This window comes from Prionailurus bengalensis, chromosome A1 (genome assembly GCF_016509475.1).
Source record: "Prionailurus bengalensis isolate Pbe53 chromosome A1, Fcat_Pben_1.1_paternal_pri, whole genome shotgun sequence".
NCBI classification, from domain to species: Eukaryota; Metazoa; Chordata; class Mammalia; order Carnivora; family Felidae; genus Prionailurus; species Prionailurus bengalensis.
This window is the reverse complement of record NC_057343.1, coordinates 235,970,205-235,997,618: the sequence shown is the minus strand read 5'-3', so window position 1 is coordinate 235,997,618 and position 27,414 is coordinate 235,970,205. Positions and strand designations below refer to the sequence as shown.

The 27,414-nt window shown below is 52.0% G+C and overlaps 1 protein-coding gene across 1 annotated transcript in view; it reads left to right on the top strand.

The window, feature by feature from the left end:
• The window catches only part of UBE2QL1 (ubiquitin conjugating enzyme E2 Q family like 1), a 39,695-nt gene extending 35,433 nt beyond the window's left edge, over positions 1–4,262 (top strand). Inside the window, exon 2 of the mRNA XM_043601364.1 lies at positions 2,898–4,262. Within this exon, the coding sequence (XP_043457299.1) occupies positions 2,898–3,029 (132 nt within the window). The 3' untranslated portion in view covers positions 3,030–4,262. The remainder of the gene's footprint in view (positions 1–2,897) is intronic.
• Positions 4,263–27,414: the final 23,152 nt, after the last annotated feature.

Here is a 27,414-nt window from a genome sequence, read left to right as displayed (position 1 = left end):
GTCCCCCCTTCTTTTTTTTTTTTTTTTAGTGTTTTATTCTTTTTTTTTTTTAATTTTTTTTTCAACGTTTATTTATTTTTGGGACAGAGAGAGACAGAGCATGAACGGGGGAGGGGCAGAGAGAGAGGGAGACACAGAATCGGAAACAGGCTCCAGGCTCTGAGCCATCAGCCCAGAGCCTGACGCGGGGCTCGAACTCACGGACCGCGAGATCGTGACCTGGCTGAAGTCGGACGCTTAACCGACTGCGCCACCCAGGCACCCCAATGTCCCCCCTTCTTGATCCAGGGGGCATCGCAGAGGCATCTCAGCAAAACAGCTCAGCCACCCTGGCAGGGCCAGGCAACGTAAGTGGTGTTTCTCAAGCTCGGTATCTCGCTGGGTGATATGTAAACAGCCAATCAGAAGGGGACAGGCCATCTATGAGAAGAGATCTGTTAACTGTAAACTAAGATGTGAGAAACAGCGGACCAGGGGAGAGGTCTCCGTTGAGGGCAGCGAAGGTCCGGAAACCTCCGGCTGGCCGACAACAGACTCTGTTTCCTGGTTGCTGAATTGACTGAGTGCTGGGGCTCTATGTTCATAATATTTCCTGGGAAGAAAAGGAAACAAAGAGCGGTCTGTTCATTTGGGGTTTTGTCTGTTGTTTTTTGTAACAGTTGGGACTTTTCACAGGGAATAGACAAAGTCTATGTTCGTGCCAAGAGTGACAGAATATTCCAAGATATTCGAGAGCTTGTATTTGGCTGCTTTGGGTTCAGAATTCTCAAACCTGGCCATGGGCTTCTGGTGTTATAGACAAGAATGATAGGAGATGGCTAGAATCTGCATGTTGTGCAAAAGAATACAGCCTGATGTTTGCTCCCACTCCATGTAGAAATTGATGCTGACATTCCTGCAAAGGTGCATTTGCTTGTGTTTAATGAAACAACCTTGGACTTTGATCTCAACCCATCATAATGATGATTATAAATGTATTAGCTTTTCACAGTCCCTTTTTATCAGCTATAACTATGCCACATAAGAAAAGTGGGAAGTTCCAAAATTAAAACCAGGAGCCACATCCCGGAGAGGCATGGGGAACTTTCAGGAAGTCAGTCAGTGGCAATTTCCTGCCTTCTTCTCCTCCTGTCCTCCTCTGCCCTTTCAGCAGCTTGTGTGATGGGAACCAAGCAGCAGATTGGATGAGGTGGTCTTGCCCTTGGTGGGCATACGGACAAGTTCTGCCAGAGAGGTGTCCAGAGGGGGCAGAGCCCAGCTGTACCCGGATTTCTGGCTCCTTCCCTGGGCTTTGGTTTCCATCTCCACCGTTGGAAAGACAGATGTTGAACTGTATGCTCTGAATTTAAGTGCACAGAACAGTCTTCCATTCCCAGCGGCTGGTGATTGGGTGCCATTTTCCCTGTGAATTACGAGGCCGGTGCAGCCGTCTTCCCACCAGAATGATTAGTGGGTTAAGACAGCTAAGATTGGGTGGATCTGACCTGCCTGTGCAGGGTGGCTGCCACCCTGGATGCCTCGTCCGAGGGTCCACTCAGAGGGGCTTGTTAGTAAAGGTTTATAAACATCAGGAGATTGCTGGAAATAGTGTGCATGCTCTCGTTGGTGGGTAAAACTCAACCAGGTCTTTCCGAGGTATCTCTTCCACCCCACCTGCAAAATGTGCGCACGCAACGCTTAGGAAGACACGTAGATCTTCCAGGAGAGGCTCAGGGGGGTTCCTGCTGGCCATGAGGCGTAAAGGGGGACAGCGCAGCTGGACAAGAGCCCCGACAGGCCTTGCTGATTGACGCTCCGTTGCCCAGGCTCCTCTTTCCCTTCAGTATTCCCCGTGATGCCAGGCACACCTCACTCCCAGGGCTCTCTAGAAAGGAGGGGACCACCTGAGAGGTGGTCACATCAGCAGTGCCTTTGGGTTCCTTCTGCCTCATGATCCAGAGCCTTCTGTGCCCATTCTAAGGTAGATTAGACCTTCTTGTCCACTGCAGATGCCAACGCCCCACCTTTCCGGCCAGAACACACCTGGTCCCCGTGAGCGGTCGGGCCTCTCCCTGGGATTGTGTAAAGGGGCACCTACCTCTCATCGTTCCTCCTCTCAGGGCTCAAGGACAGCCTTCCTCTTCCTGGAAAATGGCTCCGCCGTCCTATCCTGAAATGGCTCCCAAGAGACATGAATTACAAGAAATTCACTCGTTCCTGGGCTTGACTTTTAAGAGTCAGAGTTTTTTTTTTATTTATTTTATTTTATTTTTTAAATTTTTTCTAATGTTTATTTATTTTTGAGAGAGAGAGACAGAGTGCAAGTGGGGGAGAGGCAGGAGAGAGAGAGAGAGAGAGAGAGAGAGAGAGAGGAAGACACAGAATCCAAAGCAGGTTCCAGTCTCTGAGCTGTCAGCACAGAGCCCAACACAGGGCTTGAATTCACAATCCGCAATATCATGACCTGAGCCAAAGTCAGATGCTTAATTGACTGAGCCACCCAGGTGCCCCTTAAAGTCAGAGTTTTAAAATGTGTGTCTGAATACGTACACATCCAAATATGAGTCTGTTACAGGAGAGGCTAGAAGTCACAGGGAACATGTCCTCGGTGGGAGGCAGAGGCCATGGGAGCTGCCTTTCGCCCGAGGGACAAGCCAGGGCTTCTGCAGATGCTCATCTGGTGCAGGCCGGGGCCTCCCGGGCCACGGGGAGCCGGGCAGAGAGGAGCCAGCCGGTGCTTTCTGGGCCTGGAAATGAGGCATCAGGGGGAGCTGGGCGGCAGCCCCCCTTCCCTACAAGCCTGGCACCCCGCTTGCTTGGCACCCGTCTGGGGGTCCCACAGATGAAGGCAGCAGAAGTTAACCCCTGTGGGATCAGAGCAGGGGTTCTAACCTGGTTTCTCTTTCCCTCTCCTGCAGGGACGGATCTGTAGAAAGGCCGGCAAATCAAAAAAGTCCTTCAGCCGCAAGGAAGCCGAAGCTACCTTTAAAAGTTTGGTGAAGACGCATGAAAAGTACGGCTGGGTCACCCCGCCCGTGTCCGACGGCTGATGTCCCCGGCGACGTGCGGTAGACTCTTCAGCCACCTGTCCACACACACACACGAATTCCCGACATCTCCTCCTCAACGCCGAGCATCCCCCATCCTTTTCTACTCTGCAGCCGGAACTGAATCCTGAATGCCAAGGAGACGTTTAAGTTATTTATGAACAGATGTGTTTACAGGGAGAACAAGGGAGCGAACGCTGTTCGGGATTAGGTTTCGATTGTAAATGAGCGGCCATCTCGAAGTCACTTTAGAACACATGTTGAGATGGTGCCATCCCCCAGCCCGCCTGCCCCTGTGCCTGCCCCTCGCACTGCCCTTAGCTTCTTCCCAGACAGTGGCCCCGAAGAGCAGGCAGGAGAGCCAGTGCCTGCTGCTCGCCCACTTCCATGTACGTGGTACCGTTCTTGTTTCCTAGGAACGCCCCGCATCGCTGTGCTCTGTGTCTGTTTCTCTCCCCGGCAGGTCAGCATAACTTGGAGACGTGTCTTTCTGTGGCCCCGTGTGACGACATGTAGACCTCATTTGTGCTATGACCTTCGGCTCCTGAAAACACGAACTTAATATCGCCAAGTTCTAGAGATGGAAAATGACAGATGCCCCCCGGGGAGAATGTGCTTTCTCTGCCTCCGCGGTGGTGGGCACCTGTCCACAGATAACCAGCACCCCGAGACGAGAGGCAGGGGTGCTGTGGCCACCGTGGGCGCACAATGGTTCAGATGCCGGGTGCACGCTCCCCGGGGCTCCGATGTTGGGACAGCCTCTTCAGTATTCTGGAACGTTCCTCCAACGCTGCATCGTGCTCCTATCTTCTCTCAGCTCGTCAACCCACCACCAAAAGCAAAAGACAATTTCCCATTCACTGAAGTCATCTGACTCATTTTATTATCTGTGCTAGTGACAGGGAATCCGAGAACCGCCAAGGGTACCAAGTGACCATACGAGGACTTGCATGACCGGGTCTGTTTCCTCACCTTCAAGTCACTTGTGTGTCCCGGGGAGGGGAGGGGGGGGCCGGGCTGCGTGATGCGCGAGCACCCTCGCTGTGATATCAACTTCCTGTTATTTAATCTCCCACAGTTCATTTTTCTCTTCTGTTAAGTTCCTTAGAACTTTCTAAGAAGTTCCATGAAATGAGGAAATACTGTTTATAACAATACGTGGGAAGAGGTTAAAATGTTCATTCCAGGTGGAAAAATCTTATTGGACACATTTTAAATAAAATCATGCATACCTGATGCCCTGCCTCAAGAATCCAATCATTGGGGGCTGTCCTTCCACTTAAAATATTTGATCTGTTTTTAAAATTTAATATTTGAAATGCCACGATGGCATTCTACGGTGAGGTTAAAAAAAAAAATGAGTCTTAGGGACCCACGGTCTTTGCAAAAGGAGAAGCAGTTAGAAGCTAACAGGAAGCATTAAGGGTTGATTTGACCAAACTCGAGTGTTGGCCAGTGTGAAGGACAAGAAATCTTTGCCGATTAGGTTAAGATTCTGTGGGCAGTTTTGGCTAACCCGGGGACCTGTTCACTTGTCCAGGGTTGTCAGGGGTCTGAAAGACCTGGCCTCAGAGGACGGGGGTCAGCTTCCGGCAGGACTGGCCGTTCACCAAATCCGCCCCCTTTTTGCTGCTCTTAGTTTTGTTTAAGCCACTTCCTCCTATGCCCGTATTTCACATGTGGCGCCCTCTGTCCGGCCAAGATGGTACTGTGTTGAGCATGCGTGGCTGCCCGCTCATGTTCCCTCTGAGTAGTAATAAATAGTCACAAAACGTGATGGCAAAGATCCGAAGCTGTTCTTCCGTCGGATCGTCTCCAGGGAATTCTCCGTCCTGGAAACCTGACATTTAGCGCACAGCCTTGAGCCTTTGGGCTCCTGTGTAATGGGATTACCCTGTGGATACCACAGATGCGGGACAGAAGCGGCTTGCCAGGGAAAGCGCCCGCACTTTCTTTCCAGATGTTTTCCTCTTCTGATGTAACATGGACGGTAACTTTCTTTTAAGACCTTGTGTATATATATTTGGATATACATACAGTATAATGTGTATCTACTACACACAGTATATGTAATGTGTGTCTATGCAGTATGTAACCTATATCTAGAGCCTGTCACTTCCGTGCTGTTTGCTAACTGACTGAAGAACGGGTCCACAGCGTTTCAGGGTATATACTGCAGCCGAGTGCGGTCAGGAGGCTGGTTCCCACCCGAGGGTGGCCTCAGTCACTGCCAATAGCGACCGGGGCCAGGGGGCGGTGGGGGGTGGAGACACTTGGCCCAACGTCTATCCCTCCGCACACCCTGAATTTTGTTTCCTTTGCATGTTATTTCCTTTGGGTGTGTTAGAAACTGGAAGCTATGGAAGAAATACTCTTTAGTGAAAGAAATGCCATTTTTCACTTAAACTGGTAAGACTTTGTGGTTTGAAAGCAGTGGAGAGTCACTGAAAACATGACTATTGCTTTCACTCTTCGTTGGAAGAACTCCCTTTGCAGTGGCTGGGGCATCATAGGCAGACAAGGCAGCGTTGGCCAGATGGGGGAGCCTGGCCGTGCCCTGCTGACCCCGCATGAGGGTCCTGCCTGCCACCACCAGGCTGCCTCCCCCCTCTGAACTTGATGCCTGTCTCCAGGTCCCAGGTGGGAGGAAGGCTGTCTCGAGACTCAGCCAGCGGCTGGCTGGGGTCACCCTTCCGCATAGGCCAAGAAATCCCTCTTCAGACAGACAGCAGGGAGATGATTGGACAGATGTCCCCCGGAGGCCACAGAGCCAGAGAAAGAAAGTGTGAGCTCACACGTACGTCTCCTCCCGCCCAGCCAGCGGTTTTCCTGGGCTGACTGCCGTTCGCCTTGGGGGTCCCCTGCGCCACAGGCCACGGGCTGTGGATTAGACCTGCACACGGTTTACTGGCTGTTTGCAAGATCAAGAATTACTTATGCCTCAGGAAGTTCCATGTGAGCAGCAAGGTCATTGCCCTGGTTCCACACACACACACACACACACACACAGAGACGCATGTGCACACATACCCCAGAAGACTCAGTCTCTAAAATCCATTGCTCAGGGAAAAAACTGTTTAGATCCCAATTTTTAGCTCAAGTTCACTCTGTCTACCAAAATTCAACCTTATTTTTTGAGAGGGAAATCTAAGGACTATGAGAAACACCCGGAACAGAAAGGCAGAGGCCCCCGTGTCGGTGTGACTGATGCTGGCAGATAATTCCACCCGCTGGAGCCTCAGTTTCCTGGGCCGTAAACTCCGATGGGGGTCACTGTGAGGACTGACCTAAGCCATGAGGGAAGGTGTTTGGAAAAACCAGAAACTGTCACCTGAACTTTGTGTATCACTTCGATAGTATGAGGAAATTGGTGTTAAACAACTGGGTTTAATTAGAACATACTTGGATAAAAGCTCAGATTGAACAATTACAATGATTCAAATAGAATTCACTTGTAACTATATCTGGTTTTCTGTCCCCAATCTCCTACTGGAAGTCAACCAACCAAAATTACTGGCCATCTCTCCACTCACTCAGATGTAGTAGGCAAGGGACAGGTTTTAGATGTGTCTCCTTCCCTAGAGGAACTCATAAGACAAGAAAAACATGCAGAAGTCACCAACAAATGAGTAGAGACCAGACACAGCTACATGCTACACTGCCTTGCAGAAGTTGTAGATGGGCCCAGAAGTTTCCAGGGAAGACTCCACAGAGAAGTCAGGGGTGAGTGATGGCTGGGCAAGAGGGAAGAAGGACAGGTGTAAGAGTGGGAGAGGGCTGAACATGTCCTTGTAGAGGACATGATGTTCTTCCACACTGGCCCTGGAGGGGTCCTCTCTATAGATCTGATTTCAAGAAGCAAGATGTAGACTAAACTTATAGCCTAACATGGCATGGGGGGCTGGCCCCTTCCCTAAGAATTGTATTTCGGTGAGTTTTAAATTTAGTTTTAGTTTTTTAATTTATTTGAAGAGAGAGAGAGAAAAATGCAGGAGGGGAAGAGAGAAAGGGAGAGAGAATCCCAAGCAAGCATTGCACAGTCAGTACAGAGCCCAACGCAGGGCTTGAACTCGTGAACCGTGAGGTCACGACCTGAGCTGAAGCCAAGACTCAGACACTTAACCAACTGAGCCACCCAGGCGCCCCATACATTAATTCAGTGTTTTATCTGAACATTTCTAACCCCGTGCAAAATATTAATGGAATTCGTTTCTAGAGGGACACGACTTGCTTCCCAGCTGCAATGAGGATTCAGCCATTGAATCCGGGATGCCACCTAGTCTATCTTAGGACTCTCTGCAGTGGAGGAAACAGGCCCAGAGAGGTTGTGTGGCTCTTCCAAAGTCAGCTGGAGGACTGAAGCCAAGGCCGCCGTATTTCTGGTGCTTTCTGATTCTCCATGATGCCTCCCGTGGACCACGAGGCAATTCGCATGGCCCACATTCAAGCCACACTTTTTAGCTTGCTGTTGGCTCAGCAGAGCCACAGGCCTTCCAGGTTGGCTGGGGAAACACCCAGAATGATCCATTACACGATGAAAGCAAGTTGGTGAGAAGGCAGTTTGCCCTCGTGAGTGCTCTGGGGAGCTCTGGCTTGGCACTCAGCCGGTGTGATCATTATCAATACTTTTTCTCTCCAGAGACATTAGTGTAATATACAGCTCCACTCCTTAGCTTTATGTCAAGTTCCACCTTATCTTTCTGATTTTTACAGCCTCTAGTTTACATACTATTGAGGATTACTCAACCCCAGGGCCCATCTGACCTACAGGATGTGGCCGACAAGCTGGAAAAGCCAATCAAACATTGTTGACATCCAGGAAGGCAATAAGCAATGGTACCTTGGTTCCAGAGAAAACACAGGAGCAAAGTGTGCTGCCCAAAGAGACAAAATCAAGGCAGAGTACTTGAATAGAGTGTAGATATGAAGGGAAGGAAGGTTTGATTTCAAGGCAGAATTCACTGGGAAGAGTCAGGTTCCAAGGTCATTCTCTTGGGTCAGTAAGGCAGTTATGTGTTAAGAGAATAAATACTTGCACTGCTTCCCACTGCATACTAAGCCTGTTTCTCCTACAGAGTTAAAAAAAAAAAAATACTACTACTACTAACAATAACAACAGTAAAGGAGAGTGCTTCCTCATTTCTCCTACTGGAGGTAAGTTAAGTGGCTGTCTGGTTTGTAGACATATAATCACTTTGTATCTCTAGATCTTGGGCGATCGCTGGCGATGTCAGTAAATGAGCAAAAATAGAACCACTGTAGCTGGATGTGCTTGGTTTACTCCTGCTTGCCCGTCCCACCAAACTGACTTTGTTTCCTGCACATTGTCTCCGTTTTGACCATGGTAGGATTCTGATCTACACATCTCGGGCTCCCGCAAACTTTCAGACTGTCCTCACGCTTCACACGGAGCCATTGGTGAATACTCTTTCTAAAAAAGTTGTCCAATTCTGTGGTCCTCAAAAGGAGGGGGAGGAAACAGGAAGTAGGAAAGAAATGTTGGCTTTTGGAAAAGGGTGAAGGTATGAGTCAAATAATCTAGAGGCCCTGTTCTAATGGGAAAAACAATGACTCAGGAAAGCAAGACCCTAAAACCAATAAATGTCTTTGCATGGAATGTTGGCTGAGTCCTTGCGTGGTCTACCTATGTTCAGTATTTCTTGCGGTTTCTCTGGGATTCCGTATGCATTGTCCAATGTGGCCCATTGCAGATGGCTTCCTGTCATGGGGTGGCCTCTGATCTTTTGTGCTTTGCTAAATCAAAACTCTGAAACATGTCACGAGCATTCTCTATAAAAATCAATGAAATGTAACTGAACCAAATCTAATTAAGCCTCACTGTGGTTTAAATTTCTCCTTCAGCTTCCATTTGCATTATGAAGATTGTTGAACATGTTTGCCAAAGAGTCCCATTAAAGTTGAAATTGTGTACTTAGCACAACACTGTGGCCTAAACTAATACTGAATTGCAGAGCTACGTCTCTGGAAAACTGTTATAGAGTAGCAATTCTAGAAAGTGACGATTTTCACACACCCTAAGTTCAATCTATTTAAAAGGGACTATAGCTAATGTTTCACACTAGTATGTAAATTGGCTTTCGGTTTTTATTTTAAGCTATTTATCAGAGGAATTTCCCAGGACTTGTGTCAATATTTGAAATCATTTTTCAACCGAGAGCACGTATTTCTATTAAAACCTGAAAATGTTATCGTTTTAGTGTTGGGTAGGTAGTAGGCGAGGGCTGTGGAATCAGACAGCCCTGAATCCTCCCCATGTTCTTGCGTACAGATGAGCATCGTAGCCTCCTGGACACTCAGTCTCCGCTTTCTTTCTTTTTTTTATTTATATTTATTTATTTTTGAGAGACAGAGTGAGACAAAGTGAGAGTGGGGGAGGGGCAGAGAGAGAGGGAGACACAGGGTTGGAAACAGGCTCCAGGCTCTGAGCTGTCAGCACAGAGCCCGACGCGGGGCTTGAACCCACAGACTGTGAGATCATGACCTGAGCCGAAGTTGGACGCTCAACCGACTGAGCCACCCAGGCGCCCCTCAGTCTCCACTTTCTTAACTAAGCCTGGGACGTTTCTGTGTCCCGTTGAGGGTGGCTATGACAAGGCAGGTGATAACACGGGAAGCATGAAGTCCATGGCTGGCCTGGAAGTTTCATCCTTTTGGGCGAAGGCGTGGAAGATCCATCCTCCACAGGGCGATGGCTCTGAATATCTCCGGGGCAAGGGAGGTGAGTGTTGGACAGATTACACACTGTCCCTGCACCGTACTCGGGCCCAGCTGGGTAGGAGAGTTGACTGCAGCAGATTGGGTGGTCTGTGTTCCGGGATATAGTTTTCTTAAGGCACAAGTTGAAGACCCAACAGGATTGCACCTGGACCTTGACGCTAAGAATTTAAGGTGTGGTCTCTGAGTCAGTAGGTAGGGGCGTGGCCAAAAGGCACAAGATGCGTGCACTGGACCTCGGCTTTGTTCGTCTGTTGTTTGTCTTAAAGAGCTCTGTTCCTGCCAGAATGAACCTGAAACAAGTTATTTTGCCTTAGACACGGGGACATGAAGGAGACCATGAGGTGGATGTACACACAGTCTGTCAAATGGCTGGAGCTTGGTCTGTTCAGCCTATAGGTGTAGGGACAGCCATGCAGGCACTGGCTAGTGGAGAGGCAACGGGGTCAGGATACAGTGCATTTTGAAGCTACATTTTTTTTTTTTTTTGGTTTAAATGTATCCCAGAGCATTTTTTAAAATGTTTATTCATTTTTGAGAGAGAGAGAGAGAGAAAGTGCAAGTAGAGGAGGGGCAGAGAGAGAGGGAGACACAGAATCGGAAGCAGGCTCCAGGCTCTGAGCCATCAGCACAGAGCCCGATGAGGGGCTTGAACCCATGAACTGTGAGATCGTGACCTGAGCTGAAGTCAGACACTTAACTGACTGAGCCACCCAGGCACCCCTATCCCAGAGCAATTTTTAAAGATTTTGGGGAGGGTCATGAAAGGTTTTCTAATAAATAATTTTGAAGCTTAAATCCAATTAAATAATTCTAAACAATAATAAACTTCTCCGTAGGAAACTATTCCTTTTTTTTTTTCTGTCTACATTTGCAAAGCTTTTAATTTCTCAAAGACCTTTTAGAACTATGTTCTCACGTCCTCTCCATAGGGAACGCTGTGAGATAGATTTAACGGCCTTTCTGTGCCAGGCTTGGAGACAGGAAACAGGCGTGAAAAGTGTAATTGATTTTTCTAATCTGATTTCACTTAAACATGGTCAATTAGTTTCCTGTGTCACTAAAACATTACATGAAGTCAATCCTAAACCAACTTTTAGATCTCTACCTCCAGGGAATATTTCTAGCTACAAGTTTCCAAAGTTTACCCCTTTTAACACTCTTAACTAGACAGTCGTTCTTAGCTACTACCAAATTCACGTGCATGCATACACACACACACACACACACACACACACACGCCTGATTCATGCAGCCTTATTCTCATTGTTTCGAGGGTTTTCTTTCCACTTTACTGTAGTTTCTACATTTTATGCTATTACTTTCCCATAAAACATATTAACTTCCGAAACAAGATACAGTTCCAGGCAAAGCTGCCTCCCTCCCTCTTCTGTGAATAGAGTCTCCCTGGGGGTCCCTACTGTCACCTACTGAGCTTGTGTCCTTGGTCCCTGGTCCCCAGACCCCTGGACTCCACGGCATCCAGGGTCAGACCTTCCCACCACGTTCAAACGGTGGGAATAAAGGCTGTTTCTAGTAAATGACAGCTTGGAGTTGGCTAAGTTGACTGGAGAAAGTGTTGGCAATAAAACCAAAGGCCCCACTCCCAATTTTCATGCCAAAGGTTTATTTAATAAATGAACTGGAAAGGGCCTCCCTGGAAAGAACTCTGTCATTTACTTTGGTTGCGTCTGTCCCAGGCTGGGTCCTCAGCTCAGAGCCTGTTCAAACATTTCCCAGCACACAGACGGTTTCAAACGAGGTGACTCAGAAGACTTCAAATGGTGAAAGGATTCTTTATAACCCAGAGATCTCCTTTTTCAGGAGGTGTTTTAAAGCTCAGGAAGTTACATCCAGACTCCAGGGTCCTCATCCAGTATCTTGTAAATCTGGGACCAGAAATGGGGGCCTTGTTACTTCTAGTCATGTTGCCTTATGAGTATAAAATATATCTACATATGCACATGGCACGTAATGCAACCAATAACTAGGACCATCTTAGAATGTGAAGGAAAAAATTATACATACATATATATATATATATATATAGTAGTGGGTTGAATAGTGGTCCCCCCCAAAATCTGTCCAAGTCCTAAGCCCAGAACCTGTGAACTCGACCTTATTTGAAAAACAAAAGTCTTTGCAGATGTAATTTAGACCAGGATGCCAAGATGAGATCGTCCTGGATTTAGGCTGGTCCCCAAATCCAATGACAGGTATCCTCACAGGAGAAAGGCACAGGGAGATTGAAACACAGAGATACAGGGAAGGTGATGTGAATGGGGAGGCAGAGATTGGAGGGATGAGTCTACGCCAGGGAGCACCAAGGATGGATAGAAACACCAGAGCCTGGGAGGGAGGCATATGATGGATTGTCCCTCAGAGCCTCCAGACGGAAGTTTGCCTGATCTGGGACTTGTGAGTTGGCAGGTGATTCGATGCTCTCCCACCAGAGGCTCTCCCTTTGAACTTCTCTCTTTGAATCTCCAAAAATGTTTGAGTACCAAGATTTTAGTGACATTTGGTAGTTTCTATTTTTTGAGGTTTATTTATTTATTTTGAGAGAGACAGTGCGAGTCGGGGAGGGGCAGAGAGTGAGGAGAGAGAGAGAATCCCAAGCAGTCTCCTCACTGCCCAGTGCAGGGCTTGAACCCACGAAGCTGTGAGATCCTGACCTCATAGAGTCAGACATTAACCGACACTTACTAAGAGCACCCAGGCACCCCTATTTTTTTAAGTAGACTTCACACCCAGTGCGGAGCCCAACACGGGGCCTGAACTCGCAACCCTGAGATCAAGGCCTGAGCGGAGATCAAGAGCCAGATGCTTAACCAACTGAGCCACCCAGACGCCCTGACATTGGTACTTTCTTAAGTAAGGAGCAAAGGTCACAACAGTGTGATAGTGGACTCCAGGAGCAGAAGGAAGAGAACTTGAAAAAGTTGAAGGCTTACAGAGAGCAGCCCCAGGAATAAAGATGCCCCAAGGGAGTCAGCCACACCTGAAAGTGACCCTCGAATGAGTCACACTCTCGTACGATCCTCTTTCCATCATGGGGGCAGGCCGATGGAATATGGAAGGATAATGGGATATGACCTCTGATTATGTCATGTTGAAGGGCAAGAGGGAGATGAGTCTAGACCTGCCCTGAAAAGAGATATTCTCCTGTTGGCCTTAAAGAACTAAGCTGCCAAGTCACGGGGGCCACTCGGGTTGGCACAAGGGTCTCTGGGAGCCTAGAGAGGCCCCCAGCCAACACCAATAAGGAACAGGCCAGTCCTACGGGTGCAAGGGACTAAATTCTGCCAATAACTTCCTGAGCCTGGAGGACGACCCCAGCCTCCAGAAAGGCAGGCAGACCAGCTGGCATGTTGATAACAAACTGGTGAGACCCTGAGCAGGGGACCCCGCTGCCCCGAGCCTGGACTCCTGACCCACGGGAGTTGAGAGACAACACGTGTGTTGCTATTTTAACTGCTGAAAGTCACACAGCAATAAAAAACGAATATGCCAGATGCTTTGCCCCCACCCGGAGACGTGGAACTCTGTGGTGAAGAGAAGGTTCCGGTAGAGGAGGGTGGGCCTTGCCCTGATGTGGAGTTGTGGGTCCTTTTGGGCACTTGGCCATTGCATTTGTTTCCTGGGGCTGCCCCAAAGGATCACCACAAACTGGGTGGACTAAAACCGCAGAAATTTAACCCTTCGTGTTCTCGAGGCTGCAAGTCCGAGGTCATGATGCTGCCAGGGCCACACTCCCTCTGAGGGCCCTAGGGGAGATCTCTCTTGCCTCTTCCAGCTTCCGGGAGCTCCTGGCGTGCCTTGGCTTGTAGCTGCGACCTCGAATCCCTGCCTCCTTCTGTGTCAAGTCTTCCCCTGCCTTTCCTTAGACCGCTGGGCATTGCACGTAGGGCTCACCTTGATAATTCAAGATGAGGTCCTCATCCCAAGACTCTTAATCACGTCTGCAAACTACGCTTCCACATAAGGTCACGTTCCCAGGTATGAGGGGTAGGCCATGCACATGTCTTTTTGGGGGGCCACCATTCAACCCACTCCAGATGTCACTGTCAACGTGGAAATTTGCACTCACGCCGATATGCTGGCTCTGCTGGCCTTTGGCTCTGGGGCCAAGCCCGCCCCACTCTGTGACCTGCAGATCACCTTCCCCAGAGACTGCTGTCCATGCCTTGTCCCCATATGCATCACGCCTCCGCAGTGGAAGGTCAGGCTCGTGTCCACCTCAGGGCATCCGGGCGCTGCTGGGAGCTGAGGAGCAGACCTGGCCGTGACCTACCCCGTTTAGCACGTCAGTTCACCCACGGCCCTGCCATAGGAAGGACACGTGGGCCCGCAGCTCCTGGAATGGAGACTCTGGGGAGAAAGGAGGAGGAAAGACCAACATGGTTCCGCTTGCTCTAAGCATCCGCCGAAGGCGATTCGAGGTCAGCTCATCTCACTAGAAAGCCCCACATTGACTCCTTCGGGGGAGTGAATCACCAGCTGTCTCAGTGTGCCTTTCCTTTAACTGGCTTTTCCTCCACCAAATCAAAGTGCTCTGAGTCATGCAGACCCGTAGGGAGGTGTTCACTGAGTCACCAGCCTATGGCACCCGTTCCGCCGTGCGGTCCTGCGGATGCCTCCCCACGGTCCCCGCCGGTCGCCTCCGCTGCTCACCACCCACCTGGCTGTGAACAGACGACAATGTGGGGACATTACAGCATCGGGAGAAAGAGAAACAGGAGATTCATTTTGCTATAAAAAGGTAAATCTCCTCCAGGAAGAAAAACGGCCGACTCTATAAATTCATCACCAACACCTGCTGGGAAACGCTGCTGCGCTCTGAGAAGCAAATTTGCCCGAAAGCCCCTTGAACTCCCTGCAAGCCCACCCACCGCTCGGGCCTCAACGCACTGGGACCCCCAAAGGCGGCACTGCCCGAAGCCCAGAAAGTCCCCTCCTTTTTCCCTCGCATTCTCCTGGTCACCTCCTCTCCGCCAGCAGAAAACTCTCACTTGTCCCAGGATGAACCCACACGGATGTGCCCCAGCACTGAATAGCCTCATGTTCATTATCCTGATGGCCGTCATCCGGTGTCCCCTGCCTGCCTTGTGCACGGTCGGGGCTGTGAGGCTTGGCGAAGGGTTAATGAAAGAGAACATTTTCTAATTAGAGGGAGTTCAGGAATAGAGACTAGGGGAAGAGAGAGGCTCAGAAACCCCCTCCCCTGTGGCTGGCAGTTTCTGAACGGCATGTGTGAACGTGTGGGTGGTTCTAGGCGATGTTAATTACTTGTCTTCCCAAAGCTGATCCAGCCGGGGCTTAAATGAAACACTGAGACTGTGGTCGGATCACATTCTCTCACTGAGATAAGGAGGGAACAACAGCGCCTCCCAAGTTAGAGGCAGGTTCTGACAGGTTCCCCTGGAGCCAGTGTTCTCAGGGGTCATGCCCTGGTCTCAGGGTCTCAGGGGCCATGGTCTCAGGGGCCATGCCCCTCGGTGGGGGGGGGGGGCGGGGCAGGGGTGCACTTGGCACAAAGGCCTCGTGACCCAGCGGTGTCTGCTGGGGACACCGGCCCACGGGAGGCCACCGCCTCTCGACGGCAAGCCTGACGCAGAAGGCTGGCATTTCCCGACCACAGACTGGACACGAAGCAGCCACGGAAGCAGGACCCGTGCGGAAATAGCCGTCCAGAGTCCACCCTGTAATTCCTTGCTCTCTCATGTGGAGAACTGTATTTTCTTTCTCTCGAAAGCTTCCTTTCCTTCCCCGTGACTCTAAGTGCTGGACAGAAGCAGGAGGTGCACCGGGAAAAGCTTCCCGCCCTTGCTGGGGGTGCCTGGCACTGGTCCAGAGGGGCCGTCGGAACACGGGCCCTGGCGGGGAGCAAGGCTGCGTGGGCCTGGAAGCCGTAGGTTCCTGCGGGACGGGCCCCCACTGCCCACCTGAGTTTCCGAATGTTCTATTCGTGTGGGGTCTTTTTATTTTTTTTCCCCCATTTCAGTAGGGGGAAAAGCCATAGATTTCCTGTAATTTTTCACTAAAGGCAAAAAAAAAAATGGTGAGAAAGGAGACACAGGAAACTATGTGGCCAGGACACCATGAGGGCGTTTGGGTGAGCAAGGAGAGTAAGGAAGACCTTCCGTGTATTTAAGGCGCTGTGGCTGAACCACGCAAATAAAGGGGAACAAGGTTGGGAGACCCCCGGCCCCCCGAGACTCATCCAGGAGAGCCCCTTCCTCACACAGGTGTGGGGTTAGCCACCTGAAGGCCCAGGCCAGCCATGTATCAGCTGGCCCAAGAGACGCATCCTAAGCGATGAGGAAGCGTGTAAGGAGACGGCTTACAGCCTGTGGTCAGCGCTGGGACGGGGCGGGGGGTGGGGCCACACCCATACTACGGGGCCGTCCTAACCCCTCAAATCTGTTACCCCGAGAATTTTCATGGCGAAAGCAACTTTTCAAGTGTGATCCAGTGAAGATAGAGAGATTATCCCAGATTATCCGGGTGGATCCAGTGTGATCAAAGTGTGGTTTTATGAGAGGGGGCGGGAGTGTCACAGAGGAGATGTGATGACAGGGTCGTAAGCAGGAGTGACACAGGAAAGGGCCACGGGTGGAGAAGGGCAGGTGACCTTCAGAACCCGGGAAAGGCAAGAAGTGGGCTCCCCCTAGAGCCTCTAGAAGTAACAGTCCTGCCACGGCCAGACTTCAGGACTGCTGATTCCCAGAACAAGGGGGTGTTGTTTGTATCCTCTCTGGTTGTGGTATTGTTTCAGCAGAAAACCACACGCCGAGCCCCCCCCCCCCCGGGTCCACCAGAGCGAGGGGGTAAGCGGCAGGTGCCCGCAGGTGTCCCAGGCTGTGTTGACAGCTCAAGGAAGGGCCCAGACGTTTGCAAGCCCGGCCCAGGCATGGAGTGGTCCCCAGGCCAGGCGTGTTGGGATAATCTTGTCCTCCAGCCGGGCTCCCAGGAAACAGGGACGTGCAGGGGAGACTGATCCCAGGAGAGATTCAGGGCAAGGGGTAGGAGAGCCCAAGGACAGTTCCGGGACCTGGGTCGAGGGACACCTGAGCTGTTAGTGCACAGGCCCAAGCGTGGGGGAGCAGGTTGGATAGAGGGGTCACCATGGACGGCATGACCTCCTTGTGAGGTGCCCACGCCCCCAGGACACGCCCTGCAAAGCCTTGGATCAAACCTCATCTGCCCAGCGAGGCCCTTCTCAGCCCTTGTCTGTAGCCACAACCCACCTCCACCCCAGCCTCACCCTGGCCCCCTCTCAGCTGCTGTGCTCCTCACCACATGCACTGGGGTTCTAGAATAGGGGTGTGCCCACAGTGTGCCCCGAGCGCCCAGAGCAGGGCCCAGCGTGGAGGAATACCTCCCTAAGCTTCACCTCTTCTCTGTCTCTTTACCTGTGTGGGCTTCCTTCTGTCCCCAACATGGACTTCCTTCTGTCCCCAGTGTGGGTTTCCTTCTGTCCCTAATGTGGACTTCCTTCTGTCCCCAATGTCGGTTTCCTTCTGTCCCCAATGTAGGTTTCCTTCTGTCCCTAACGTGGGCTTCCTTCTGTCTCCAACATGGACTTCCTTCTGTCCCCAATGTGGGTTTCTTCCTGTCCCTAATGTGGACTTCCTTCTGTCCCCATTGTGGGTTTCCTTCTGTCCCCAATGTCGGTTTCCTTCTGTCCCTAATGTGGGCTTCCTTCTGTCCCCAACATGGACTTCCTTCTGTCCCCAGTGTGGGTTTCCTTCTGTCCCTAATGTGGACTTCCTTCTGTCCCCAATGTCGGTTTCCTTCTGTCCCTAACGTGGGCTTCCTTCTGTCCCCAACATGGACTTCCTTCTGTCCCCAATGTGGGTTTCCTTCTGTCCCTAGTGAGGCCTTCCTTCTGTCCCTAACACAGGCTGTTCCTTCTGTCCCTAACATGGGCTTCCTTCTGTCCCCAACATGGACTTCCTTCTGTCCCCAATGTGGGTTTCCTCCTGTCCCTAATGTGGACTTCCTTCTGTCCCCATTGTGGGTTTCCTTCTGTCCCTAATGTGGGCTTCCTTCTGTCCCCAATGTAGGTTTCCTTCTGTCCCTAACGTGGGCTTCCTTCTGTCCCCAACATGGACTTCCTTCTGTCCCCAATGTGGGTTTCCTTCTGTCCCTAATGTGGACTTCCTTCTGTCCCCAATGTCGGTTTCCTTCTGTCCCCAATGTAGGTTTCCTTCTGTCCCTAACGTGGGCTTCCTTCTGTCCCCAACATGGACTTCCTTCTGTCTCCAATGTGGGTTTCCTTCTGTCCCTAATGTGGACTTCCTTCTGTCCCTAGCACAGGCTTCCTTCTGTCCCTAGTGAGGCCTTCCTTCTGTCCCTAACACAGGCTGTTCCTTCTGTCCCTAACACCTTCCAGGTGTCCGGCTGGTCCTGCCCTTCTTGCCCTTGTCGTCCCCACGCCCAGGCTCTCCTGCCCCAGCCTATCCGGCACCTGTCCCCCCCCCCCCCATCGGACCTGACCTGGAGGCCACCGTGTCCACCCTGGCAGGGACCATGGGGGTTCCCACCTGCCAACGCACAGCAGGTGTTCAATCAGTGTCTGTCCTGAGAGTGAACGGAGGCTGAGGAAGGGAATCCCCACAGGCTCTGATGGGGCCGCAGAGAGGGCTGGCCCTACGGAAGGTCGGAAGAGAAAAGGATCCCTGGATTACTGAACCACATCCCTTCCTACAGGGACACGTTTCCCAGCCCCGGAGTGTTGCAGATCCAGCAAATAAAAACACTGGAAGCCCAGTTAAAGTTTAATTTCAGATAGCAATGGACAATTTTTTTAGTGTAAGTGTGTCCCAATATTGCATAGGAAATACTGATACCGAGAACTTATTAAAATTGTGTTTAAATAGGCTTCGTGCCCAATGTGGGGCTTGAACTCACGACCCGGAGATCAAGAGTCCCATGCTCTAATGACCAGCCAGGTGCCCCCAAAACTTTTTTTAATGTGAAGTTTGAATTTACTTGAGTGGCCCGTGTTTTATCTGGCAGTTTGTTTCACCTGCCCCCCCAGGGCATCCTGGATGATGTGCAAAAACCAGATGCTCTCAGGAGGCGCTGTGACCATGTCGGTCTCCTGACAGTGGCTCAGCATGGGCCCCGGTGGGACAGGAGGCCTGGCTCTGCCCCCGTCCCCTGCTCAGGCCTCTGCCGGGCCGACAGTGGAGCCCTGGCTCCCTAGCACCGCAGGAAGGAGGGGGCTCCCCTCCCTGGGAAAGGTCCCAGTGCTCGGTCTGAGGGAGCCCCCAGGCCGGCGGCCCCTTCTCCCCACCTCCAGGCCTGGGGCCGGGCCGCAATCCCACTCCCTGTGCAGGAATGGGGGCTGGAAGCCAACACAAGTGCCCCCAGCAGGTGATTGGGGTGACTCAGGGCGGCAGGTGACCCCTGAGGAAGCTAGGAGCACAGCGCCCAGCAGAGTGAGCCAGAGTCAGCACAAGCCCTGCTTTCTGGTCACCTCGGTGCTCCCCACGCAGAGGATCTGGAGACCCGGCCCTGGAAGTTGGCGGGAGACGGGACCCCAACTCCTCTGGCACGTCCGAGAGCAGAGCAGCGGAGTCAGGAGACTGAGGCTGGGTCCCTTCCTGCTCAGGGACAGCATGGTGGCCCTACAGTCCCTGAGCTCGGGCACCCCACCACGGGCCTCCCCTGCCCAGTGCAGCCCCCCATACATGGGCGTCTACGCCCATGTCCACACCTGTGGACGTCTACACCTGTGTCCCTCTGTCCTGCAGACCTCTCAACGGGACCCATTTCACAAGGACGGTGATGGAGTAAAGCCCTCCTAAAGAACCTATGTGTCTGCTCAGAGTCATGCTGGGAAATTTCCAGAATCAGGAGCCGTGGGAGAGGATATCTGGGAACATCAGAAGTAAGTAAATACTGACTCACTTTCCATGGGGAACTGGCGCCCTGGAATCCCAGAGCACAGCTCTGGACCCCAGGCTGGCCTGTGACCGTTTCTAATGATTTACCAAAGGCCCACGTGGTCATTCAGCCACCCGTCAGCACAACGTGCCCTCCATGCCTCTCTCTGGCGATGTTTCTAGAGGTAGTCTGAGCCGGCATGGCACGTCTCGTCCCGCGGCATACTTCCTGAGTCTCTCACGATGTCCCCTCGAGGGTCGATTACTGGTTGGATGTCAGCCCGAAGCGTCCTCGGGGGTCCCCGAGTGCTCCCTAGCCATTCACCGTGTTTCTTCCTCCGGAAGTGGGGGGGGGGGGGAATCGCGCCCTGAGTGTGGCCGCCCCAAACGCGTCGGCTCGTGGCTGCCGTGAACTACATGTGGAATACGAGGGGTTTGCAGGTGTTTGGACGGAGAGCTGGCTCCACAAAGGGCAGAGGGAAGGCAGGGCACAGATTCTCAGGGCACAGCAAGCTCGGACAGCGGGGCCCAGCAGACGCCAGTGGAGCTCCTGCATTAGGAGGACAAGGACCCGGGTGACAGGCCTCCTCTGTGACCCCCTGAGAAAAAAGACCACATCCAGCGGGAAGATCGCCTCGCTGCCGTGGGCCGACGCAGACAGCTGTCGTGAAGATGGGTCCACGTGTGTCCAGGAGGGGCTGTCACCACGTCTGCGTGGCCACGACCACACAAAGCGACTTGATTGTAATTCCAGACCCCACGCTTCTCTGATCGCACCGTCCGGGAGAGGTCAGACCCTGAAAACTGTCCCGCTCCAACGCACCTAAAAAGCCGTGTTTGTAATACGTGTTTGTTTGCATGTTTTTCAGTGCATGTTTGCACTCAGAAGACAATGAGGAAGATCTCAGAAGAAACGAATAAGGCTGGACCCCAAGTCCAGAGAAGTCAGGACGCCCGGAGCCAGAACACCCGGTGGTTCCCATCCGCAGAGGTGTCCATTTGTCTGGACACAAGCCCCTGATGAGCCTCGTCGCACGCAGCCGGGACGCCCGGGGACTCACCCGCACGAAAGGTGAAGCAGAGAAATCTGTCTACTGGACACGGTGAGAGGCACGTGGGGGCACACGGGGTAGACAAGGAGGACAGACGGCAGGCTCCTGCAGGACGGGGCCACAGGAGGACACTGGGGAATGGCGGCGGGGCCGCCAGCAGAGGAGGCCGGGAACCCCGGGGCCACCGCAGGGAGGGATCCCGGGATTGCAAGATGCGAGGGCTCTGTCACCCACGGGCAGGGAAGCAGGCTGTCGGTAGGGCCGGGGCTCACCAGCACAGCAGGGCGTAGGGACGCGGGAGGACAGAGGTGATGGCCGAGTACGATGACACCTCCTTCCGAGAGACGGTGGGGCTCGCCACGCGCCCGGTGCTCAGGCAGGAGGCCCAGGTGGCACGTGAGCAGACCCCGGTGGGCGTTTGGAGCAGGAGCTAAGTCTCAGGACACAGCTGACACAGGACATGGGGCGTGGGGGTGGGGTGTACGGACGCCTGCATGGTCCCAGTGGGACCCAGAAACACAGCCAAGAGCGTCACGTGACTGTCTGGAACCCAGGAGGGAGCCTGAGGTCTTAGACACGGCGCGTGCTTCACCCCAGACCGGCCCAGGGCTGGGAGCGAGCTTCCAGCCAGAAGACGCTGTGTTGGGACGGCTGTCTTCGGAGGCCTCGCTGGCCGCCGCAACCGATGACCACAGACCAGGCGGCTTAAAGAGCACTTTCATTTTCTCACTGGAGGCCGGACGTCCGGGATCAAGGTCCAGCCTCTTTCTTTGGCCCGCAACTGACCGTCTTCTCCCTGTGTCCTCACCTGGCCTTTCCCCTGCACACGTCCCTGCCGACTCTTCCTCTTCTTACGAGGACACGGGATTAGGGGCCCGGGATTAGGGCCCCGGCCTCAGAGCCCACTTTAGCCTTATTACCTCCTACCAGGCCCCACATCCAATTACAGGCCCACTGGCGTCAGGACTTCAATGTAGGAATTTGGGGGCAAACCACTCAGTCGGCACACAGGCTGAGGCTGAGGCTACGAGGTCAGGGTGAGCCCTGGGAACGTTTGGTGCCAAGGGAACTAATAAAGCACAGCAAAGAATGGCCCTCCGGCATTGCGTCGGGTCACGGCACCCTGTGGACACTATGAGTGCACTGACAAGGCCCGCTCCCTGAGTGCCCCACGCTCCACGGCCTGTCCTGAGGCAGACGCTCTGACCCTCACACTGGCCAGTGGGGTGGGCGCCCCCACGTCCTTACCCCGGTGCCCTGGTCCCAGCACTGCCCAGGGGAAGTCCATTCCGTGTGTCCTCAACGCCTTCCCCCACCTCCCGCGGGACCCAGACAAAGCATTCCTACCCTGCTTTGGAAGTGCCGTCCGGGTGGCTTCGTCTGCTTTGCCTTTTCACTTCCGATTTTTCTCCCTTTTATTTCAATTTCGATTTGATTGTAGCAAAATAAGTATAAGCTGACCTTTCGGCCACACTTCCGTGCCCAGCGCGGTAAGGGCCACCAGACCAGGAGGGCTGAGGAGGGACGACAGGGGGCCTCTCTCAGGGAGGGATCTCCTCGGGCTCTGAGGACCTGGGCAACCTCCTGCGTCCATCTCATCCACCACTGGCCCACTTAACACCTGCAACCTTGGTCTAAGCTGCACCGGCCAATATGGTGGCTGCACGGCCACATGCGGCCTTTCCAAACTGAGACGTGGTTAGAGTCCATAAGACCCACCACATGTCAAGACTGATCACGGACAGCCAAGAGGAACGTGATATATTTCTTTAATAATTTGATATTGATTATGTGTTGAAATGATATTTTAGATACATCTGACTAAATAAAACACATTATTTTTTAAGGTTTATTTATTTTGAGAGAGTGAGCAGGGGAGGGGCAGGGAGAGAGAGAAGCTCAAGCAGGCTCTGTGCCCAAGCCTGCAGACCCGACCCGCGGTCCTCATGCTGCCCAGGGCCTCTGTCCGGCTCCGTCTCTCAGTCTGGGGGTGCAAATGAGAAGCGAGCACCCCAGGTGTCACGGAGCCTCCGGTGGCACCATCGAGTGGCAGTCCTACGGCACGGGCATTCTGCTCTGCTCACTGATCTTCAACCTTCTTATTTAGGGCTGGCTTAATGATGATGCAATCACCACTGGGGTCACCAGGGGGCAAAGTTTTCACCTGTTCTTTAAAAAAAAAAAAAAAAAACAATGCTAACAGGTCAAATCTCTTGGAAGAACAGATACTTGTTAGAAGTCTGTGAATGTGGGGGCGCCTGGGTGGCTCAGTCGGTTAAGCATCTGGCTCTCGATTTCGGCTCAGGTCATGAGGTCGCCGTTCGTGGGATCGAGCCTCTCGTCGGGCTCTGTGCTGACATCACAGAGCCTGCTTGGAATTCTCTCTCTCTCCCTCTCTCTCTCTGCCCCTCCCCTGCTCTCACATGCATTCTCTCTCTCTCTCTCTCTCTCTCTCTCAAAATAAATAAACATTTTATAAATAAAAGAAATCTGCAAATGTGAGCTGTTTTCTCCCCTATGTAATGTGTATCATTTACCTTCCTCTGGAGAGAAATACACAGGTCCTCACAGAAATTCACTTATGAACAACACAAAATAGCCCGTGGGTACTTGAGGGAGATGTGAAACTTTTCTCCCTTCTGTATGTAAAAGAAAACCAGGTTCCTCCCCACCCCAGACTCTCGCAGCAGCATCTGCCAGAAAGGGAAGCAGGATGTGTTCAGCTTTTCGTGGCACCCGCTTACCTTCTTCTCTCGAGCTCTGCTCCCAAAACTTTCCCATCTTCGACAATGTCTCTTAGGCCCATGACTTGCTCTTGTGGGACAGGTATGAGGCTCCTCAGAGCAGATGATAGCTCATTTTACCTGTCAACTTGGCTGGGCGATGGGGTGCTCAAACATCTCGTCAGACATTACTCTGGCTGTGTCTATGAGGGCATGTGCTTGGGACTGACATTTGAGACAGTACACTGAGTAAAGCAGATCACCATGCCTATGGTGGGTGGGCCTCATTCAATCAGTTGAAGGCCTGACTAGAACACAAGGGTCGACCGTCCCCTAAAAGAGAATTTTTCCTGCTTGAGGGCCTTAGGACTGGGACATCAGCTTTCTCTGGCTTTCACTCAAACTGAAACATTATTTCTTCCTGAGTCTCCAGCTTGATGACTCACCCTGCAGATGTTGGGGCTTGCCTGCCTCTGTAATCATGTGAGTCAATTACTTATGATAAATCCATCCATCTATCTATCTATCTATCCACACCCTATTGGATCTATTTCTCTGGAGAACTCTGACTAATACGGAGCATCAGCAATTTCTTTGTTTCATGGCTTCAGAAGAAATTTGGTTGAGTTAGGACCTGCAGAGTGAGTTCACACTGACTTCTGAGGGCACCAGGCATGGAGTCAGGACATGTACATTCTCTCCAGCTTTATCATCTCCTACTTCTTGAAGGTCACACACTTTTTCTGGGCTTCATTCTACACACCACTTGAACAGGAAGGAGTAAGAATAATAATCCTTCACCTCTGTTCATTTCTACCATTTTCTCTAAGTGTCAGGAAGGTTGTAACTTGGTCTGTCATGACCACTGTTTATTACCAAGTACCTGGCATAATGTCTGCAACATATCAGGTGTCCAGTACAAAGTTGTTGGATGGGATGGGATGGATGGGTGGATGGGTGGATGGGTGGATGAAGAGATGGGTGGGTGGATGGATGGATGGATGGATGGGTGAAGAGATGGGTGGATGAATGGATGGATGGATGGAGAGATGGGTGGATGGATGGATGGATGGATGGATGAAGAGATGGGTGGGTGGATGGATGAAGAGGTGAGTGGATGGATGAAGAGATGGGTGGGTGGATGGATGGATGGATGAAGAGATGGGTAGGTGGATGGATGAAGAGATGAGTGGATGGATGGATGAAGAGATGGGTGGGTGGATGGATGGATGGATGGATGAAGAGGTGGGTGGGTGGATGGATGAAGAGATGAGTGAATGGATGGATGGATGGACGGATGGATGGATGGATGAATGGATGAAGAGATGGGTGGGTGGGTGGATGAAGAGATGAGTGGATGGATGGATAGATGGATGGATGGATGGATGGATGGGTGGATGGAGAGATGGGTGGATGGATGGATGGATGGATGGATGGATGAAGAGATGAGTGGATGGATGGATGGATGGATGAAGAGATGGGTAGGGGGATGGATGAAGAGATGAGTGGATGGATGGATGGTTGGATGGATGAAGAGATGAGTGAATGGATGGATGGATGGACGGATGGATGGATGGATGGATGGATGAAGAGATGGGTGGGTGGGTGGATGAAGAGATGAGTGGATGGATGGATGGATGGATGGATGGATGAAGAGATGGGTGGGTGGATGGATGAAGAGATGAGTGGATGGATGGGTGGATGGGTGGATGGATGGATGGATGGATGGATGAAGAGATGGGTGGATGGATGGATGGATGGATGAAGAGATGAGTGGATGGATGGATGGATAAAGAGATGGGTGGGTGGATGGATGGATGGGTGGATGGATGGATGGATGGATGGATGGATAGATGAAGAGATGGGTGGATGGATGGATGGATGGATGGATATATGGATGGATGAAGAGATGGGTGGGTGGGTGAATGGATGGATGGATGGATGGATGGATGAAGAAATGGGTGGATGGATGGATGAAGAGATGAGTGGATGGATGGATGAAGAGATGGGTGGGTGGATGGATGGATGGATGGATGGAGAGATGGGTGGAAGGATGGATAATTGGATGGTTGGTGTGATAGTTAATTTTGTGGTCAACTTGACTACATTATGGGATACCCAGACACCTGCTTGAGTCTTATTTCTAGATGTGCCTATTGATGCTTTTCCAGAAGAAAAAAGTACTTGAATCTGTAGAATTTGCCCTTCCCAAAGTGGATGGGCATCATCCCATTCTTTGAGAGCCTGAATAAAACAAAAAGGTGGAAGAAGGGAGGGTTCAATGGCTCTCTGCCAGACTGCTTAAGCTCCATCACACTGTCCTTCTTGCAGGATGATAAGGGAAATTGGAGCATTCAGGTCTTAGGAAAATGAAAGCTCCACACCCTGCAGATTTGCGTAACTCTTCTGGAATCATATTTTTCTTTAAACTGTAAATGTTTGTCAGGGAAAGAGGAGATAGATGCTCAGGTAACCCGAGGCTGCTGACGCGGTGGTTACACCCATATGCCCACGCAGAACTGGCCTATAACTCTGTGCGATTCCCACTCTCCGGCAGGGACATGCTCCCTCGGGGAGGTGGTGATGGGGAGGGACCAGTGCTCCTCTGCCAGCACTGCAGAGGAGAGATGAACCGATACCCTGATGTGCTTAGCAGAACCCTCAGCACTCAGAAAGCCTTGGATAAACACGAGCTGTCACCTCCGGCTTCCCACCACCAGCACCCAGCCCAGGGCTCTGCACACAGGACACGGCTGACAAATATTTGTTGAATAAATAAGTTTGTTGATGTTTCTCCCTCGCCAGACAAGATCAGCTCTTTGGGGGACCTGTTTATTTTTCCAGATAAAACAGTGTCTAGCTGTGGAGTTGGAAAAGCCCTCAGACTCATCTGGCCTGTGGTTCTTGACTCTGGCTGCACAGGGGAGCCTTTATTTCCAGACATTGTCCAGGCCCATCAGGGAAGGCTCTCTGGGGCGAGGTATGTTTGAAAGGCTCCCAAAGGGGCTCTAACATGTGCCTCCAACACCGGCCATTGTGCATATGGAGAAAGCAGGGCTCGGGCAGGGCAAGGACTTGCCAGCGGGCAGCTGGACTGGGGTCTCTGGCCCTGACTCCTGGCCCTGCGCTCCTCCACACAATTTGTACATCCTGCTGTTGCAGGGACGAGGGGACTTTATAAAAGCCACCCCATTGGGCAGTGGCCCACCAGCTTCCTTCCTCATTAACCCCCATGGCCTCTGCTCTCAGCGTGTGACCACGCCCTAAGAGGCACCAAGGCAACTGAAATCTTGTCCCCATGGGCCATGGAGCCTCTGCAAAAAGCCCCCCTCCACAGCGGAGCGATGAATGCCCCAAAACCTCGTGGATCTCAGCAGCACGGAGCATCAGGTAGACGGCGAAGAAAGCCAACCGCAACGCTGTACCCACCACCACATGGATTTGGCTTCTTGGCAGGAAGAGGAAGGGAAGCAGAGAGTGCAGAGAAGGGATCAGGGGCTCCCACAGTCCGAGCTCACATTCAACAGGTGCACACCAGGTGCCAAGTACTGCTGAAGCTCTTCCCCTGGATTAACTTCTTGAGCTTGCACGGTAGCCCACAAATGTGTATTTGGCCCTGCCGCTGCTGGAGGGGCCGTGGGTACAAAGGCGAGCAGGACACACGGATGGAGAGGGTCCTGGCTCCCAGGCCGGGGGTCAGCACGGCTTCCGAGTGCCTGCCAGGGAGAAGGCAGTGAGTGAGCTGCGATTCCCAGCTGTGCAACCTGGGCTAAGCCCGACGCCAAGCCGGGGCTCAGCCTACCCGGAACACAAGAGGGTTAAACTCAGATCTGAGCCCCTTCCCACACCAATATGCAGTCATTCCCATCCTAGAATTTCTTCCAAATCAGTTACCAGCCATTTTATTAGCTTCCGCTGCCCTCTCTCTGGGGCTCTTACGTAGGACATTTAGTCATTTCAGTGAAATTCAACTCAATAAATA